This window comes from Pelodiscus sinensis, chromosome 12 (assembly GCF_052426305.1).
Source record: "Pelodiscus sinensis isolate ZL-2025 chromosome 12, ASM5242630v1, whole genome shotgun sequence".
Classification (NCBI taxonomy): domain Eukaryota; kingdom Metazoa; phylum Chordata; order Testudines; family Trionychidae; genus Pelodiscus; species Pelodiscus sinensis.
In genome coordinates, this window is record NC_143063.1 from 20,553,952 (window position 1) to 20,574,799 (window position 20,848).

A 20,848-nucleotide genomic window follows, 5' to 3' on the forward strand; every position below is an offset into this window, starting at 1 on the left:
TCCGCCCCTTTAAAAAAAATAAAACAGGCCCATATTCACAATTTTCACAGCACACAAAAATAACCACTTCTGGCCTCAGGAAAATATTTGCTTTCTGCCATTCCCTTTCGATATCTAGAGACAGAGATATCTAGAGAGTCCATAGAACACATTATTGCTCAGTTTTAGAGATAAGGCAGGATTGCAGAAATCTATACTCAGACTGTTCTAAATTTCTTAAAACAATGAGGATGTTTTGGGTCAACCCACTACAGAGACAGGCCTAAGTCACAACATTGAGAATTGGCTCTAAACTTACTCCACATTCAGGACTGTTGTTCATAATGAGGCTTATTTGAATATGTACCTCTCTTTAGGTTACCATCTCACAGGTCTCATAATAAATGGGATTAAAAATGATATTCCATCATTCAAGTTAGGCAGCTTTAGAAATAACAAGGGAGGGGCAATTCCAAATTCCTCTCCCAATTCCAGTTCAGCCAACCATTTATTTAAGCATAACGTTAAGTTCATCCCTGTTCAGCTAAGTACATAAGATTATGCTTTGCTGCGAGTGCCGCTGACATAAATGGGAATTAAGCACATACTTACGGGTGCGTCTACACTGCAGGGCTTAACTTGAAATAAGCTATGCAAATTGAGCTACGTCAATTACGTATCCTATTTCGAAATAGGGATCTACACCGCACTTCTTTCAAAATACAGCACTCTTCCTCTGACTTCCCTTATTCCTTGTACAGCGAGAGTTACAGGAGTCAGACTGAGAAGTCTTCCAGCTTGACAGTATTTTGACCTATTTCAAAATAATTGCCTGCTGTGTAGATGCGGACTAAGTTATTTCGAAATAGTGTTGCAGTGTAGATGTGCCCGAAGTTATTTACTATTCCAGAGGGCACATTCTTACCAGCAGGATTCTGAGGCAGATCAGAAGCAGTTACAAAATTCAAATATTCCATTTGTGTCATACAGGAGGATTACTGAATCCCTATTCTTCTTATCTGATGTATGGCTGGAACATAGTATCTTTTGACAGTCAGCTCATATTTCTCTAAACTCATCAGCCTTCATTAACATTACACAAATATCGTTACTCCATACTATCTTGTTATTGCAAAGGTAAGTAAAAAGGCCTACTACTTTGCTCATTCCTTGAGATGGAGACAATTCTCTGAATGAAGATATTTATTATTTATTCATATTAGAACCACCAGCCATGGACACCATTCTAGGATTAAAATCCATCAAGTCCAGTAGACTTTAGAAAGTCCCACTTTGAAAGTATACATTGAATAAACAATCTACCAGTATTTCTGATCCTAGACCAGGGGTCAGCAACCTTTCCGAAGTAGCGTGCCAAGACTGAACTTACTCATGTATCTATGTTCTGGGAGGAGGAGGGGATAGGGGATGCCAGGGGCAGGCTGACCATATTTTCTGAACCAGCTGCAGCTAGGGAGAATGGTTTAATTTAAATTATTAAAAAGATTAAGCATTTTAACTTTCTTATGTTTATTTAAAATGAAGTTTGATAAACTAAGTAAAACATTATGTCCAACACAAAAGGTTTCAATGTTTTCTTTATTTATGGCAGCGGTAGAGAACCATTTTTGGATCGGGGCCACTGAGCCACAGAAAAATCAGATGGGGACCACACAAGTGAGAAGAAAAAACATTCCTCCCAAAAGCCCCAACCCTCACTGATTTGGTCCCCAACTGAGACACCTCACTCCTCTGGTGCTCCAGCCTCATGGGGTGAAGGGAAGGGACAGGGAGGACTGAGGTTCAGGGCCAGCCCACTTCACTTGGGCTTTGTGAAGGTTTGTGTTCGCTCAAGGCTGAACTTTATCCAGGCTGTTATGCAGCTGCAAAGCACCATTACTTCCTCCAACCCACAGCCATTTCCATGGGGGGTAAGGAACAAAGAACAGTCTCCCAGAAACAATAATAAACCATCAATATCCCCAATGGTATAACCAAAGACACGAGAGCCCCATTATACTCTGAGGAGCAGAACTACAGCCAAGATTTAACACCCACCACTATCCTCTGATACAGGCATCACAAAGTTCTCGTTCCCCGTACAGCCTCTTTTCCCCTACAATCCTCTCTGCCTCCTGCCATCAGCTTCTCTTCTAATGGGACCCTCCCTTCCCCCCCCCCCCAGCCTGTTGCCTGCAGTTCTCATCTCCCCTCAGCCTCTTCCCCTACAATAGATCCTCCCTCACTAGCCCCCCTGCCATACAGTTCCATCCCCTACAAGGGATTCTCCCCCCTTCCTGCTCCCCTCCCATACAGCTCCTTCACCAACAGAACCCTCCTATCGCTCCCCTCCCCTCAGCCATGTTATCTCCTAGAACTGGGCTCTGCCCAGGCTCCCTAAGACCCACCCCAGGCCAGTAGCCCCAGCAGAGCCCAACGCAGCCACACTCACTTTCTATATCTGCTTCAGTGCCATGGCAGAGACATGCTCCATCTCAGGGCTCTGAGAGGCAGTGGCAGGTGGCTGCTCCCTGGCCAGGGACCATGCCTCTGGGGTGGTCAGAGGCACTCCTGCCATAGCCATGTGGTCCCGGGCTCGACCTAAAGGTGCCGTTGAGAAACCCCAGCGCTGCCACCTCTCACCGCAGCCTAACCTGCAGCCACGGAGGAAGGATGAGGCTGAGCTCCCGCCCAGCATGCCATTGAAAATTGGTTCGCGTGCTACTTATGGCACGCGTGCCATAGTTTGCTGACCTCTGCCCTAGACCTGTCCTAGAACTACACATTTTACAGATGCCTTTGTTCAACATAACAAAACTGATTCTGAGGAAGATGGGGACGTAGTTCTTTCATTCAATAAAATCTCAAATCCTAATAGATGCATTCACGATTCAGACCCTTAAAAAGGTAGCCCCAAAGCTCAGCACACACAGGTGAGTACTAGCAGATACACCAGTTTAACCAGATGCAGTATACGTGCCTCTTTATTTAGCCAGCTTTAAAAACAACAGACAAATACTAATCTCCTGCACACACTGAATATTTTGCAGTTAACAGACCTATTACTTTCAGTGTATCATGCAAGGAAACACTGAAACTATGGCTAAGGCAAATGATTTACAAGTGATGAGTCTCCACTTTCTGGAGCCCAAAAGGTCTAATGTAGAAGATCCAAATTCTGCTCTGATTTACAAGCTCTGCAACTTCACTCAAGTCAATGGAATTGCTCCAGATTTAGGATATGATGCTGCTCACATTGGCTTCAGCCTTAGGATCAAGTCAGGGGTAAAAGTGGGCGGGTATGGACCAGTATGGCATACAGGCAAGAAGTGACCACCAGTACCAGACAGTACACAGCAGAGTTCTAATGTCACAGCTCCTTTTTCACCCCTTCCCTGTCCCCACTATCAGTGGCCCTGCCAATAGTGTCCAGCAGCTATCTATACAGGTGTTGACACCGCTTTACATTCCATGCACAAGCTATCTAGCACATCAGCGAAATTGTCTCCTCTTGAAGAAACTTAATTGATAAGGACCAAGGATAAAAGCCAGGTACAATCAGTTAACTTCTCTTTTCTGGCACACAATCAAACATTCTCAAGAAACCTGGCAGCCCCACAGAGCTCTGCAGGTCTAATTATCAAAGAAACTAAGTTCCCTGCCACACAAACCACAACTTTTAGAAATTGCTTGAGGCAGGCAAAATATTATCCCTTGAGCTAGTCAAAGTTTTCCTTCCAAACATAGCATATCCCCATGCCCCCATGAAAACAAACTTCTCTTGAACAATTGTCATTGTGAAAAAATCATCTTTGCAAAAATTAATAATTTTTACCAAAATGCTTGCTGAAAAGATTTTCAAATATGAAAAAATAATAGTTAATAAAAAATATGGCATAAAATGTCACCAACCCCCCCACAATCTCACTTTTCAACCAGCTCTTATTATATTATCAAAGATAAAGAATTTAGAGGTAGGACTGTGTCAATATAAATTATTCTCAGATGGCTTTCAGATTACGTGTTGAAATACCTACTGATGTTATGTACTAAGAATGCTATTATGAGGAATCTTCTCATAAGAGAAAAACTAAAGCATTTTGGGACTGTTTTAAGAGTTGGTATATGTCAGACCCCTACAACTTGGTTTCCAAGTTGAGAATGTATTAACTGCCATGTATTTTTCACCTCATTATATGTTATGGACAAGGCAGCTTTGATTACAAAACCACGTTTACAAGAGTAATGGTTAACAGGATTTTCAGAAAGTGTTTGTTTTGGAATTATTACAAAAAGCGTATAGTCAATATAGCTCTATAATAGTCAAACCTTTACCACACACAGCTGATGACTCTCTGATAAGATACTGGCTGATAGCAAATGAGAACACTGAGAAAGTCTAATGTGTTGAGTAAACAAAAGCACCAGAAACTGCCATTCAAATACTATGCATTCCAAAATCTGCTCTGAATTAAAGATTGAGAAAGTCTTCACTCAGGGTACTAATATTTTGCATCTTAGGTCGAGGTGTCCAACCAGTTCTGAAGCTGTAGCCACTGCTATAGCTAATTAGCTACATTCAAGCAGCCAAATATGGCTAGCGTGCCGGACACCACGGATCTAAGGAATGCTAATTGGCACATACAGAGAGTACTTCCAGGTCTTAGATCTGCTTATCAGCCTTAAGTCTAGTTAGTGAACCAGAGATTCTGGATACCAGAGTACAGGTTGGACCTTGCTGGTACGCCACCATCGGTTCCTGATTGATCCCGAACGAGGGGATTTGCTGGATCAGGGGAGGTCCCTCCTCTCCTGACCCTAGCTGCTATCAGGTTAGAGATCCAGCCTGTCCCCACTGCTGTTCCAGCCCACTGGGGCTGTGTTGATGCTTCCCGCACTGCTGCTGCTGGGGCCAGAGTGCTACGGCCAGAGCTCTATAACTGCCTGGCTCTGGAGCTCCCCGCTGTGCTGCCCTTCCGCCTCCTTCTCCCCCCCCCCCCCACACACACACACTGGGGCTCCCCTCTGAGTTGCCAGTTCCTCCTATGGCGCTTTTGTGCCGCTGCCAGACTTTTCTGTTCCTGGGCTCTGTGGTCTAGAAACATCCGTGGTCAGTACTGGACCACGGACCATCCGTGGTCAGTGCTAGACCACGGAGTCCCGATTAAGGGAGGTATAACCTATAGGCTATTTTCCCCTACAAATTAATTAAATAGAGGGGTATCCAAGGAAAGAGAAAGTAAGGAGTAAATAATCTGTTTAGCCCTGAACCAGATCAGTTATCAAACCATTAAAACCTGTTCTACAATTAGCTTTTTCTTAAAATTCCCCGTTGTTGCAAATCCAGCAATGGCGGGACTAGTGTAGAGAAGGAGCCAGCTGCTACTCAGATTTTTATATAGATTTGCTATAAAGGGGTAATCAAAGCAACAGTACTTTATTTACATTAGAACTCATCTCCACCTCCCTCTCCTTGCTCCTTGAGTTGAATGGTAGCAAAATGGCGACAAATATAGAAAAAAGCAACAAATTATAAGATCAATGTTGGAGACTAATTCAATAAGATAACTCACAGCCCCAGAGAGGCCAGCTGCCTTCTTCTGTCATTTTTTCAGGTCAGATTTGAGTGCTACTAATGAGCAGAAGTGTGGGACTGAGTCTTGCATTCAGAAATACCTAAGAACCCTTCACTCTCTTGACAGAGGAATATGTAGGATGATAGCCCAAAAATAAAGCTTGGGAATGTGAGAGAAAATTGACTATTTAAAGTAATAGTCAAGGAACACCGAAGTGTTAAAAATAGATGAAGAGAAACGTATATATCCATTTTTCCCCTTCTCTCTCACAAAGAAAAGTACAAACTGTCTCATTTAGAAGTTTATTTGTCGGATGAATTCGGCAACATTACAGATAGCACGTTTCTTTACTGCAGCAGCATTTTTATATTCATTTGTCAATTTGGAAATGATCATATTTGGTGTCTGAAAGAGCATCATTTGGCAATCAGTATTCAGCCTAAAAATTACTAGCAACCATTAGCTGTTACCACTCAAGAATGAGATTTGGGAGTCATTGTGGACAGTTCTCTGGAAACATCCACTCAGTGTGCAGCGGCAGGCAAAAAAGCAAATAAAATGCTAGGAATAATTAAAAAGGGGATACATAATAACGTAGAAAATCTTATTGTCTCTTTATAAATTGAGGGTACACCCACATATTGAACACTGCATGCAGATGTGGTTGCCTCATCTCAAAAAAGATATACTGGAAAAGATTCAGAAAAGGGCAACAAAAATTATTAGGGGTATGGAACAGCTGCCATCTGAGGAGAGATTAATAAGACTGGGACTTTCCAACTTGGAAAAGAGATGACTAAGGGAGAGGACTATAAAATCACGACTGGTGTGGAGAAAGTAAATACAGGCAGTCCCCAAGTTACGCGGATCCGACTTATCTCCGATCCGCAGTTACGAACGGGGTCCTTCCTCTCCCTGGTCTCCGGCAGACCAGGGGGAGGAAGCAGAGCGGCGGAACACGCAGGCGGCGGACAGCCCAGACGCGTCTGGGCTGTCAGCTGGCCGCGTGCTCCGCGGCTTTGCTCTGCTCTGCTCTGCCCCCGTCCCCCTGGTCTACAGACCAGGGGGACGGGGAGCAGAGCAGAGCAAAGCCGCGGAGCCCGAGGGCAGCCGGATAGCCACGTCGCGTCTGGGCTGTCCCGCTGCCCCCGTGCTCCGTGGCTTTGCTCCGGACGCCTGTGGTACAGCAGCTGGGGCGCTGCCGGTTGGTCCGGTAGCGCCGCTCTGGGCGCCACTGGACCAACCCAGCAGCACCCCAGCTGCTCTGCCCCACGCGTCCCCAAGTCAGCCGCTGCTGAAACTGACCAGTGGCTGACTACAGGAAGCCCCTGTCCCAGGCTTCCTGGAATCAGCCGCTGATCAGTTTCAGCAGCAGCTGACTTGGGGATGCCTGGGGTTCTTAAGTTGAATCTGTATGTAGGTCAGAACTGGCGTCCAGATTCAGCCACTGTTGAAACTGATCAGTTTCAGCAGCGGCTGAATCTGGACGCCAGTTCCGACTTACATACAGATTCAACTTAAGAACAAACCTACAGTCCCTATCTTGTACGTAACCCGGGGACTGCCTGTAAGGAAAAGTCCTTCCCATAACACAAGAACCTAATCTTACCAAATGAAATGAATAGGCAGCAGGTTTTAAACAAACAAAGGATGTATTTCTTCACATAATGCACAATCACCTTGTGGAACTCCCTGCCAGAGGATATTGTGAAGGACAAGCCTTAAATGGTGTTAAAAAAGAACTAGATAAATTCATGGAAGATAGGTCCGACAATAGCTATTATCCAGAATGGAAAGGGATGGTGCCCCTAGCCTCTATTTGTCAGGGCTGAGAATGGGAGACAAGGGATAGATAATTAAATGATTAACTGTTCTGTTAATTTCCTCTGGGGCATTTGGCACTGGCCACTGTTGAAGACAGAATACTGTGCCATTCTCATGTTCAAAAAAATAAACAAAAACCCCCAAACTCTGCTTTTACTCCTGACAACTGACTTTCTTGAATGTTTAGAATTGTGTATCCATCCTCTGACAAAACCAATCTTCATGAGACAGAAAGCAGATAGCAGAAAAAATGGGGGTGGCATTTCAGAAGTACAATTATATTCAGAGAGCTCAACATAAAACCTCCTGGATCACAACACATTAGTTCAATTATCAAGTTTCAAGTCCAATTACAAATAGCCATGTGAAGATAATTATAGTGCAGCTGTCAGTTCTCAAAAGGCCTACAGTACATAATGAATTGGACTCTTAATGGCCTATGGAATGAAGGGAAACATTATTAGTTAAGTTTTATAATATCCACATTAGAGAGAAAGTTATCTCCCCACACACCAAAAGGACTATAAAATGCTCTTCTTCCAGAACATTAAGAACAATATTATAAGTACAAATATTAAATGCTAATTTTATAATTTGCCATCCCAGTAATTATGCTCCAAAATACATGGTGATATCACATCAAAGAAGCACGACTAGATCTGAACTTCTAATTGTAAAGACCAAGCAACAACCCATAACAGTCTCAAGAGGAAAATCAAAGCCACATTAAGTTCAGAAGCTGTTCAGATCCAGAGGAAATTCTGCTAAGATGGAATTTGAACGCTTTCATGAAGATCTGTCTTTGTGAAAAACACTGGGGAAATTTTATCTAGTTTGCAAATCTCCATCCTGTTTAGAATTTTCAAAACGAACACAGTCATTTTAATGCAAAAGATTAACATTAACAAAAGTTGCACTCCACCAAAACTTTCACTAAATTCATTTTCACACGTAAGGGCCAACAGTTCCAAAAGGAATTACTGATTCTGCATGCCCAGTTTGAGATATCTGAAGGAGGCATAAAGGTTACTTGATTTCCACCCTTTGAATACCAGGGGCCCTTTAAAAGTGTCTCAGTTGGGCACTGAAAAATGGTGACTACCAAAATCACTAAAAACTCTTTTCAAAATCTTGTCCTAAGGCCTTGTGCATTGTGTTCAGATACTATATGCACCATTGTGACCGTATAGCATTCTCTTTACAAAACAACAACATAGATAGCTCACCAACTAAAACAAGATGTTTTGAGATGGCCAGTTACTCTGAGATGGTGAGTATAAACAAGACTATGCCATGGGCAGTCGGTGCAGCCGGGGCTGGAGGAGGCAGGAGCCCAGCCTAATCTACAGCCCTGTCCCCTCCGCTGAGGCCCACACCACGGTGATAAGGTTGCCAGGTGTCCAGCATTGGCCCAGACAGTCTGGTATTTGTGGCCTCTGTCCATTAAAAAAACAAACCAACCAACCAACCAAAAAACCACAGAAAAGCACATGTAAAATGTCCGGTATTTTCTGTTTTTCTCGGACGGAAGGCCACTCAGGGGGACATTCTTTCCCTGACGCGTCTGGCGGGGGCAGAGGGAGCGGGGGATTTAAAGGCGCAGTGACGTGTTTTTTTGCTCAACAACTTTGGTCTCCCCCCCCCCCCCCCCCCAACCAATTATTTTCCCCCAACCAATTATTTTCCCCGCCATGTTTGGCATTTTTTGTGAAAGTATCTGGCAACCCTACACGGGGAGAGGAAGAGCATGCATACCCCAGCCTCTCCCGAGCTTCGGGAAGCGAGGAGACCATGCGGCCCAAGCTGGCTTGAGCCTTCCAGTCCCCAGAAGACTGAGGAGAAAGGAGGCCATGTGGCCCCAACCTCCCCGACCCCTGGAGCACAGGGAGTGTGGGTAAAAACACTCTTCCCCCCGAATGCCTAAAGCAGGTGTTCTGTGGGTGGGACCATGCCTGGCAGTTTGGGAATGCAAAGCCTTCCCTCACCTAGCAAGCTGGACGCCCATGACTATGTCTACACTAGAAAGGATTGGTGACAAAAGTGTTATCGACACACACAAGTTGCCCAAACTGAAAACTGGTTAAACCTGTTTTTCTGCCTCCCATTATCTACATGGCCAGGTTGTTAGCACCTCTGGGGAGTGAAAGAACAAAGTAAACGCATCCCACAGTGCCTGGCATCACCTTTAGTCACTAGGAACTGTGGGAATGTGCAATGTAACCCTGTGCATATTGGGAACATGAAAAATAGCCCATCAGGCACCTCTTTGCTTCCCAGCCCTCCCTGCACTTCTAACTTATTTTCACTCCACTTGAATGACAGTCCTTGCTGTGAACTCCAGCATCTGCTGTGAGAAATCATGGATCCCACAATTCTTTCCCATGTTGTGTTCAATGTGCTTAGGATATCACACACTGCAGCAGAGCTACTTATGCAATTACTAGCAGAGGACGAAGACTTGGACGCTGACGACAATGTGAGTGACAGAGACAGCAGTGAAGTGGCATTGCATTGGGCTGTCACAGAACAGCTGTGCACCACAGTGTCACTTTTGGGTGAGGGAAGCCAGCACTGAGTGGTGCGATTGCAGTGTCACGCAGGTGTGGGATAAAGATCAGTGGTTACAGAACCTTTGGATGTGTAAAGCAAGCTTCCAGGAACTGTGTGCTGAGCTGGCCCTGGAACTGCAGCACAAGGGCACCCGAATGAGACCTGCTGTCTAGGTAGAGAAGCATGTTGCCATTGCTTTGTGGAAGCTGGCGACTCCCAATTGCTACTGTTCAATTGCAGATCAGGTTGGAGTGGGGAGGTCTATCATTGGGGCAGCACTTCTGCCAATGTGCAGGGCAATATATTGTATTTTGTTGGGTGGGACTGTGACTTTGGGAAATGTGGATGACAGACTGACTAGCTTTGCTGAAATGGGCTTTCCAAACTGTGGTGGGGCAATGGATGACGCACTCATTCCCACGGTAGTGCCACCCTTCCACACCTCAGAGTACATCCGTTGTAAGGCAGACTTCTACAGGGTACTTCTCCAGGCCCTTGTGGATCACTGTGGGTATTCCACAGACAAATACAGAGTGGTCTGGAAAGGTACATATGCATCTTCAGAAGCAGTAGCCTGTACAGAAAGCTTTATGCTGGGACTTGCTTTCCAGTCCAGAAAATTACACTAGAGGACATAGAAATGCCCATATTGATCCTAGGTGACATGGCTTACCCTTTAGAGCCCTCACTCATGAAGCCTTACACAAGGACAGCAGTAAGAAACAGGTCAACAGACACAGCAGATGCTACATGATTGTTGAATGTTTCTATAGCTGATTGAAAGGGAGATAGAGGTGTGTCTGTGGCGGGATGGACCTTCTGGAGGATCATATCCCCAAGGTGACAGTGGCATGCTGTTGCTTATGTAATTTGTGCAAGAGTAAGGGTGAAGTGTTTGCCTACGGGTGGGACAATGAGACACAGCGCCTGGACGCAGTTTGAACAGTCAGACACTCATGCTGTCGGAGGAGACCATAGGGTGGCCATCAGTATTAGGGAGGCTCTGAGGAACCACTCTGACAATGAGAGGGTGCTGATATTTCTGTGTGTTGAGGTTGCTTCCCTGCCTCATCCCACTGCTCGTCCCAAGTGAGGTATTCCCATGAAACCCTAGGAATATTTCAGGCTTCCACCAGTGCCAGAGTGATTGGTGTGGGCTGTGTCACAAAAAATAAAATAATGGAAACCTGCATCAGATTTGTCTTCATTGATGTGTTTCAATCAGGCTGCTCAGTGGTAATGGTTATTGGAAAACCTCACAATAGTGTTAACATCCAACTGTTGAAGTCACAGTTGCTTTCACAGGGAATGAAGTATGCGGGGGGGGAACCATTATTTGATTGTGAAAATGGAGAGATGATTGCCGTGAAAAAAGAGTTCTACATATGCTGACAGTGAGGGCTTTGGTTGTGTTTGCTCTGCATCTTGCTAAGAGATTTCAGCATCTCATTTTGGTCTTCCAAGAGCTTGAGCATGTGCTCAGTGGTTTGCATTCTCACTCATTTGTGGAGCTCTTGTTCCCTTTTTTCTATTTGAAGGGTTGAGTGGTGTAATACATTCTTGACCAGATCCTTCCTCGTCTTCCATGCTTTTTTCCTTAGTTGATGGAGTCTGTATGGTGAACATGCCTGACTTCTCAAGGTCTGGTCAGGAAAAGTAACCTTTAACAATGGAGTGACTGGTACTTTTCATGATAAAGATTGTAACATTTCACCGACATGCACATCTCTGAACAAAACATGCCACTCTCCTTGTTCCCCTAGAAGCAAACACTGATGTGTGCAAACCCTCTGATCATGGTGAGTTTTAAAGGTGGGAGTAAAGAAGGGAAGGCATGTTGGCCCTGGGTCCCCAAGAAATTGAAGTCTGCACTTGTGCCACAGCTGCACATGGAAACGATTTATAATATTCTTACACTTGTCCACAGGCCAAGATTACTCTGGCTGACATATCCCTGCCGAAGGTTAACAAGCAAACCCAGGTTCAGCTTCTGGATGCGAGTGTGTGTGTTTGTGAGTGTGCGTGTGTGTGGGGGGGTGTGTCTGCGTCTCTTCCCTTGTTTCATGTCCCCAATCCTCTTCCCTTCCTTCATGCTCCACGTGCTGCTGATGAGAGCCCTCACAAACATCAGGACTTGAGAATAATTCCTCACTGCCTGGTATACAGGTTGTCACCAGATTGAGCCTAGCCTCCTGATCCGCTTCCGTCTCTTCATCAATAAATTCTGTCTCCGGGATAACTTCTGTTTCTGATTCTATACTATGGGATGTATCAGTATTCTCCTTGGGTGTGGACATGGAGTTCCCCCCAGATTGTATCCAGTTCTTTATAAAAACAGCATGTTGCAGGTGCAGAACTAGACCAGCTGTTGCCTCCTTCGCCTTCTGGTATGCCTGCTGGAGTCCCTTTATCTTGTCTCTGCATTGTAAGGTGTCTTGCTCATACCCCTTCTCACACAGGGCTCGAGAAATGTGGCCTTATGTGTCCCAGTTTGTACATGTCACTCGCAGATAAGATCCAAAAACTCTGTGTTGCTCCACGCAGGAGAATGTTTTGAATGATAGTCACCTCTGTTTCCCTGAGAAGATGCCATGAGGACTACTACACAAGTAGCCAGACATCAGAAAATTGATTTTTAAAGTTCCTCAGGTATGCAGGGGGGAGGGGTGCATCTGTTTACGTGGCTGCAGAGCAGCAGACTTCAAAGCTCTGGCTGGAGTGGCTAATTAGGCATTATGGGAAACATGCTGGAGATCAATAAACTCGCCAAAAATCTACTGTAGTATACACAAAATTCATTTCAACAATAAAGGGAGGGGGAAAGACAAAATCTTGCTGAGGTGGAAGTTTTTTGTTGCCAAAACTGGGTATTTGCCGTGACTTTTATCGCATTTCAACGTGGATGCTTCTTTGGGTTTTGTCACCAAAATAAGTTTTTGCCGACAACACTTGGAAGTATAAACCCAGATGAACACAACGGACACATTCTGAATCTCTTTTCCAGAGTGAAATAAAATTTCATCCTATTATTTAATCCAAAAAGTCCAACAAGTTGGAGGAGCTGCTCCAACTAAAACTGGACAGCAAATGGGGGTTGAGATTAATAGTATTATTTTGATCACCAGTTCTGGACTATTCTTTGGAGAAAAGTTTACTTGTCTGGAAAGCATTTGCACTGGTCTGCCAAACAAGTACAGGCAGTCCCCGAGTTACGCAGATCCAACTTACGTCGGATCTGTACTTACAAACGGGGCTTTTCTCGCCCCGGAGGATGTGGGCGGCGGGACCGCCCAGACACGCCGCGATCCCACCGCCCTCGTCCTCCGGGGCGAGAAAAGCTGCTCCGCGTCTCCCTGGTCTGCTGGGGGTGGGAGGCCCCAGCAGACCAGGGAGACGCGGAGCAAAGCCGCGGAGGACCTGGGCGGCGGCACCGCGGCACGTCTCAGTCCCGCCGCCCGCGTCTCCATGGTCTGCGGGGGGGAGGGGGGGGCACGCAGCTAGTGCGCTCCCCCCCAGCAGACCAGGCTTTTCTCGTGGACGCCTGTGGTAGAGCAGCTGGGGTGCTGCCGGTTGGTCCCGCAGCGCCGCTCCTCGGTGCTACTGGACCAACCCGGCAGCACCCCAGCTGCTCTGCCTGAGGTGTCCTGATTCAGCCGCTGCTGGTCAGTTTCAGCAGCAGCTGAATCAGGACGCCTGGGGCAGAGCAGCTGGGGTGCTGCTGGGTTGGTCCAGTAGTGCCGAGGAGCGGCGCTACTGGACCAACCCAGCAGCACTCCAGCTGCTCTGCCCCAGGCGTCCCCAAGTCAGCCACTGCTGAAACTGACCAGCGGCTGACTACAGGAAGCCCGAGGCAGCGTTGCTCTGCCCCAGGCTTCCTGGAATCAGCCGCTGATCAGTTTCAGCAGCAGCTGACTTGGGGACACCTGGGGTAGAGCAGGTGGGGTGCTGCCAGGTTGGTCCCTGCAGCGCCGAGGTGCGGCGCTGCGGAGACCTACCCGGCAGCGCCCCAGCTGCTCTGTCCCAGGCATCCAGATTCAGCTGCTGTTGAAACTGATCAGAGGCTGATTCCAGGAAGCCCGGGGCAGAGAAACTCTGTCTCGAGCTTCCTGTAGTCAGCCGCTGGTCAGTTTCAACAGGGGCTGAATCTGGACGCCAGTTCCGACTTAAGTACAAATTCAACTTAAGCACAAACCTACAGTCCCTATCTTGTACGTAACCCGGGGACTGCCTGTATTGTGAGAAGGAAGGCAACAATCTTCCTCACACTGGGATTGTTCTAACCATTCTGTTCTGAATCCAGCAAAGCACTAAACATATGTTTAAACTTTAAACGTGCTCCCTTTTTTTTCCCCAAAAAAGTGAAGTATGGGTCAAATGCCTTGCTCGATCAGAAGCAGGATGCTCACCAGATTGCAGAATCATGCCCATTATGGTGACAGCTAATCTCTCAAAAACTGCTGAAATGAGAAATTCTAGGACATTTGAAAACTGAAATCCCTAGCTTCCGAGATATTTGTTTAAGAGTGACTTTTAAAATCGTTCAACAAGGAAGATGGATAATCCAAATGGCAACTTTAAGATGCAGAATCTTGCAGCCTACTGGGACAAAAACAAGTGTCGTGAAGAGTTAGAAAGCTTTCCATTGGTATATATTCTTGGCAGTTCTTCACATATGACCACGGCTAGAAACAAATTATCAGTCTACTTGGTCCCTTGGGCTAAAAGACAAATATTTGGCACAGATACAGGACTGAATATAGCAAACCCCAGACGTCACAGTTAATATCATTTTCAATCCTTGCACAGATTTTGTTTCAGTTACTATGCTGTCTCCTCTTGTAGGAAGAGGCAGAATTTGGCTGCAAAACATTCTTTAAGTACAGTCAAATTAAGCTCGTTGGTGTAACACGAATATTACAGATAGTTATTATACGTATATTTAAAAGCCTACTCTCTGTATTTTCACACATGGAACTCCTGATGGCATGGGTCTAAGGGACAATTCTGAATATTCTTCTGTTTCTCAGAAGAACACTGTTCTTTGTGGTTAAGGCACAGACCAAGGACTCAGATGATCTGGTTCAATTCTCAGCTCTACCTCATATTTCTTGCATGATTTTGGGCAGGTCACTTAATGGCTCTGTAAATCCATTCCCAATAAAATAGGGGTAATACCTCCTCCCTCCCTCTCTCTCTCTTTCATCTATTTAGATATTCAGTTCTTGGGAACAAAGACTGTATCTTACTCTGTGTTTGAACAGTGCCCTAGTACACTATAGTCCAAATTTCATTTGAGTACACTGTGTGTTACCACAATATAAAATAATAATGTCTTAATAATGGTACTCCATTTGCATACTTTTCTCAAAAACCTGCACAATCCCTTCATTTGTCAGACAGTTTTGACTGAACATAAAAAGAAACTCCACGTCAGTCTTGTGCACCACCTAGCACCATTTTTCATCTGTCACCACCAAGTTTCAGTATTTTTTGTAGTCCTGTTCACATAAGTCTTGCTAATTTTTAAAGGTATTGACTTAAATGAAAAAGGAGAATGACTCTTGCAGCTGATCATTTAAAGACACAGAAGCCAAGGAACAAAACTTTGCAAATAATTGGCGATGGTATATTGCTTTCAAGCTAAGCAAAAATCTATGTTATTATCCTTCTGTAACTACCGTATTTTCCGGCGTATAGGGCGACTGGGCGTATAAGACGACCCCCTATCTTTTTAATTAAAAGATAGGTTTTCATCTTATACCCCAGCGCCCCTCCGCCTCCTTTGCTCCCGGTGTCCCTGGTCTGCTGGAGATGGTCCCCAGCAGACCAGAGGCACCGGGAGCAAAGCTGCCAGGAGCGCCTGGGCTGCCCCCCCCCCCCCCCACCGGAGCCCCTCCGCGGCTTTGAAAGCCTCGGGGGAAGCCGGCGGCAGGGCATCCCAGGCGTGCATAGGCTGCTCCCCCTCCGGAGCCCCTCCGCGCCGTCGCGGAGGGGCTCCGGAGGGGGGGCAGCCCATGCGCGCCTGGGATGCCCCGCCACCGGCTTTCCCTGAGGCTTTCAAAGCCGCGGAGGGGCTCCGGTGGGGGGGCAGCCCATGCGCGCCTGGGATGCCCCGCCGCCGGCTTCCCTCGAGGCTTTCAAAGCCGCGGAGGGGCTCCGGCGGCGGGGCATCCGGCGTACAAGACGACCCCCGATTTTTGGGGGATGTTTTTTAACTTCAGAGGTCGTCTTGTACGCCGGAATATACAGTACTATTCTCTGAGAGGTGTCGCTCATGCATATTCTGTGCTACATGTGTAAGCAGTGCATACACCACTGCTGGACATTTTCCCCTTAATGGTATCCTTTGGGCTGGCTCTAGTGCTATCTGGAGCCACATGCTTATGGGTTGGTATTAAGGGGACTGCCAGTCTCACAGCCTCTCAGTTCCTTCTTGTCAGTAACTCCTACAGAGGGTTAGTAGGGTGATTCATGGAATGGACATGAGCAACACATCTTAAAGGACAACAGTAACAGAATGTTAATAACTGTTTATCATTCTTTGAGTGCGTGCTCATATCCATTCCATGCTAGATGACTCATAAGTGGTACCCTAAGAGGTGGACTCAGAGTTTATGGGCATGCTCATGACTATACTGTTCTTCTGTAACAGGTATCGCCTCAGACCTGTTGGGTGATAGTGCAGTGAAACATGAAGGCATGCACCAAAAACCAGACTGCAGCTCTGCAGAGGTCCTGGATTGGGGCTCCATGAGGAATGTTACTGACAAAGCCTGGACTTTTGTGGAAAGAGCAGATATGATGGCTGGAGGCAGAACGTTCACCTAAATGTATCAAACTGGAATACTGGTGGTTATTCAGGATGAGATCCTTAGGGTTTACATGGGTAGTCCTCTCATCCTTTCTGTTATTGCCACAAAGAGTTGTGTGGATGTGTGGAAGGTTTTAGTTCTCTCAATATAGAAGGTCAGGGGCCATTAAAGCCATTGCTCCTCGGAGTTCTAGTGAGGTTTCAGGAAGTAGCAATAATAGGACCCAGTTGTTATGGAATAGCGATGCCACCCTTGGTGAGAAGGTTAGATGGGGTGCGATTGGACCTTGTCCTCGCAGTGCACCACGTAAGGTGGTTCCAACATAATGGCTTTACTCTCAGAGATCCTTCTGGTACAGGTGATCGCCACCAAGAAGTCAACCTTCCCAGTGAGAAATAGCAGGGAGCATAGTGTTAATTGTTGAAGAGTGTGGGGCATGAGCTTCCCCAGGACCAGATTTAAGTCCCATCGGGGTGGAGGAAAGGTTAGTTCATAAACCTTACGATAGAAACTTTTTAACCCTTGAGAAACCGAACTGTTACTACTAACACTAGCCTGCCATTCACAAGGGGCTGGAAGGCTGACATGGCTGCCAAATGCATCTCAATAGACAAGAGGGCCAAGCCCTGCTGTTCGGTACAGCAAATAGATAGAATGAAGGGAAGATTGAGATGGAGAGAGATCATGTTCAGAAGCCCAACAAGCAAAATGTTTCCACTTGGCCAAGCATGTAGTCCTCCTCCCTAGCAAGACCCGCTGAAACTGTTCTGAACACTCCTGTTCAGCCATGCAGCATCCATGAAGTTAGATGAAAATAAGGTCCAGATGGAGTAGGAGCAAGAGCAGAGATGCCACTCAAGTCCAGGAGTGTGCCAAACCAATGCTGGCGCAGCTGTGCTGGTGCTATCAGGATAACTCTTCTCTTGTCCTGTGCGATTTTCAGAAGAACCTTGTGCACAAAAGAGGGTTGGGGGAAGGTCGTACAGTAGGTGGTTTTCCCAAGAGAACAGGAAGGCAGCAGAGAGCAAGCCTGGGCTGTGCCCATGCAGTGAACAAATCTGATGGCATTTTCTGTTCTGTCTTGTGGTGAACAGGTCCACCTGGAGAGGCCTCCACATTTAGGAGATGAATTTTGGAAGGTTTGCTCCTGGTAAAGAGGCCACTCGAGGTCAGAGAAAGAGCTGCTGATGTGATCTGACAATACATTCTCTGAAGGGAATTCTTCTCTCGGTGCCCACAGGGTAGTGGTACCTGCTTCTGGCTCCATAAGGTGGCAGGGTTATGGGAACTAGTGATGTGCCACAAACTAGGATGCTGGAATCAAGTAGAGCTTGCTCCTAACACACTCTGCTCCCTCCTGCTTCCGGACACCACAGCTCATAGGTGCCCCATTGTGGCTGGTGGGATCAGCAGCGAGTGGGCAGTAAGAAGGAAATATGAGTGCGTGTGACCGGCAGTGCCCCTTACACTGGAGCATAAAGCAACTCCAGAGGGCACTAGAATTTGCCCCACAGTTGCCACTGAGGGAAATATCTCCAGCAATGGTGCACGCAATGCAGGACATGAGCAAACATTCAAAGAAGACACATTTCACGATGTGCGATTCATTCCGGTTAATATGCTTTGGAAAATGAGTACACAAAAAATATCCTGAAAATCTTAGTAGGGATACATTTCCTCCCCGGGTCATAGCTATGGCTGGGTTGGAGTTGGCCATGACCCACTCGCTTTGCATCCAGGCCCACTCCACAGCCCTGCAGGACTCTTCATGACCCAGTGCTTGTCCCATTGCTCCAGCCAACCCGATGTACCAGCCCAGGAGCAGGGTCCAGGCGCTGGGGCTTAACGCCTGACTCCCTTCATTGCCCAGACGCACCCCGAAGGGCTCACTATGCCACTGTCTTATGCCCACGAAAGCTCATCATCTAATAAACCATCTTGTTAGTCTTTAAAGTGCTACATTGTCCTGCATTTTGCTTCAACTACCCCAGACTAACACGGCTACATTTCTATCACTGTCTTATACTGATAGATAGCCATTGCCTGGTATGCTGCAGTAAGTGTCACAAGGTTTATTTGGGAGAATCTATAATTTGACAGAGATGACAGCACAGATTGCTACCCAATGTTTATGAAAGGAACAGAAAATTTTCAAAAAGCAAACTTGCTATTTGGTCAGCTTGACTATGAAAAGCAGGGCAGGGGAGTGAGCAATGTACATTTGCTGGGGTTTGTTTTGACAATGAGTTTGGAGACAAAGCGGTTTCAGATTTTTTTCCCCCCATCAGATGTCAGTACTATTTCTTCCACACACTAAACTGCGACCAGCTCAAAAGATGGTACAGTAATTCCAAAACCAGTAAACTCTCAGTGGGGTTGTTTGTGGGAGGGAAGGTGTTCCATGAAAACTGCTGTTGAAGTGGCGGGACATGTTTATTTCACAGGAGAAAAAAAAAATGTTCCTGTTATGAATCGCTTCTCTTGGTAGCAAATGCTGTATACAAAGGGGCAACTATCCTTTGCTTACCTCCCGTGTGACTCTTCCGTTGTTATCAAAGTCATACAGTGTGAAGGTCCACTCTTGCCTGTTATCTTCCTCTACAGACACATCACATTGCAATTCCTAAGAAACAAGCAAAGAGCAACTGATTACCTAAAGCAAAAGGCACCCTTGCCGAAGAAACTATGTTTCTCTGTAAAAAATAAGTGGTTCTCTTTATTCCTTCCTTGCTCGTGGGGAAAAGCACTTAGGATTTGTTCAGGTAAGCCTTCTGTCCACTGCACTGGAGTCTCATGACAACAAAGTTCCTTTCTTAATTCCATTGGGCTAAACTTCTGGGAGACAGAGAAACACTTTCTACTTTTACTTCTATGAAATACAGAAGTATAAAAAAAAGCTGCCTGATGCAGTTCTGAGAACACAATATAAGATCTCCCACAAAAAAAAGAAAAAAAAAAAAAAAGAAAAGAAAAACTCCATGTAACTCGGGGAGAAAAGAGAGAGATGGCAAAAACTGAACCATGGTATGAGGCAGCATGCCTTTGAATCAGAAGTGGTCATTAATACAAAATGGATGCACGGTACAAACCCTCAGTAGTAAAACTTGCCTTTGACACACACACTCAATGTTCACTATTAACTTCGGCAACCTTTGATACATATTCACGATACCAAAGTTACTGAAAGTGAACTTGATTCAGAACTGAGAGGTAAGAATCCTTTCCCATGCAATATGTATTGTTGCCTGATCCTTACTTTAATTGTGCTTCTGCTAGTGAGTGAGTGAGTGTGTGAGTGAGTGTGTAAATAAAAACAACCAGCAACAACAAAAGATGGATGTTGAACTACTCCGGTCACCTCCTTGTAAGCTCCTTGCTTTCTCTCCAGACCCATGCAATCAGAATCATTCAAAGTCACAAAAGGCAAACCGAAAAGTTACAGCACAATTAAAATAAAAGACACTGTATACAAGTAAAATAAACAGTTCCAAATAGCTTCAGCATGATAGAGCTCAAAATACCTGGTCTATCTGCTGACTTGAAACCAATTCCCTACAGCAGTTAACGGTACCCCCATCCCCTGCTGAGTTCAAAGGCAGTCTTCTCTCAGTTGTAACAAGCTTCGTCTGAAAGCTGCCAAGTGCCCCACACTCTACTGTGGAAACACAGTTTCATATTACACAAACATTCCCATCTCCTTTAAAAGCCAAATCACATCCACTTCAGATTTAGACCTCTCGTCTTGACACTTGCATTTCTGATTCCTTTATACCTGGTCATAAAATGAAAGATTTACTATTCTTCTTAGCCCTTAGCTTACAAGGTTAGAAAGCTTTGATTCAGAGAACAAGGAAAAACTATCAATACTTGGTTTCTTGCCAAATATTAACAGTTCCCTATCCCATACTGCCTAGATCTTTATGTGAGGATGTGCCCTGGTTAGTTAATAACATGGCAATCTTCCCTGCATTAGTCATGGAGCCTGGTACCAAGTGCTAACCTTTATGGCATGCCAAGAACTACTTGGAAACAAACACAGTCTTTGCTGGTATGGTCAAGTTCCAGCTAAATTGGCACCAATCCCGTTGACAGGTGTCCTCCAATAGT

At 45.8% G+C, this 20,848-nt stretch overlaps 1 protein-coding gene across 2 annotated transcripts in view; it reads right to left on the reverse strand.

The window, feature by feature from the left end:
• Window positions 1-20,848, reverse strand: part of NKD1 (NKD inhibitor of Wnt signaling pathway 1) — a 190,991-nt gene that overhangs the window by 23,565 nt on the left and 146,578 nt on the right. Inside the window, exon 6 of one of the 2 annotated variants that reach the window (XM_006121139.5) lies at window positions 19,269-19,364. The exons of the other annotated variant lie outside the window; for it this stretch is intronic. Within the exon in view, the coding sequence (XP_006121201.1) occupies window positions 19,269-19,364 (96 nt within the window). The remainder of the gene's footprint in view (window positions 1-19,268; window positions 19,365-20,848) is intronic. 2 annotated transcript variants of the gene reach the window in all.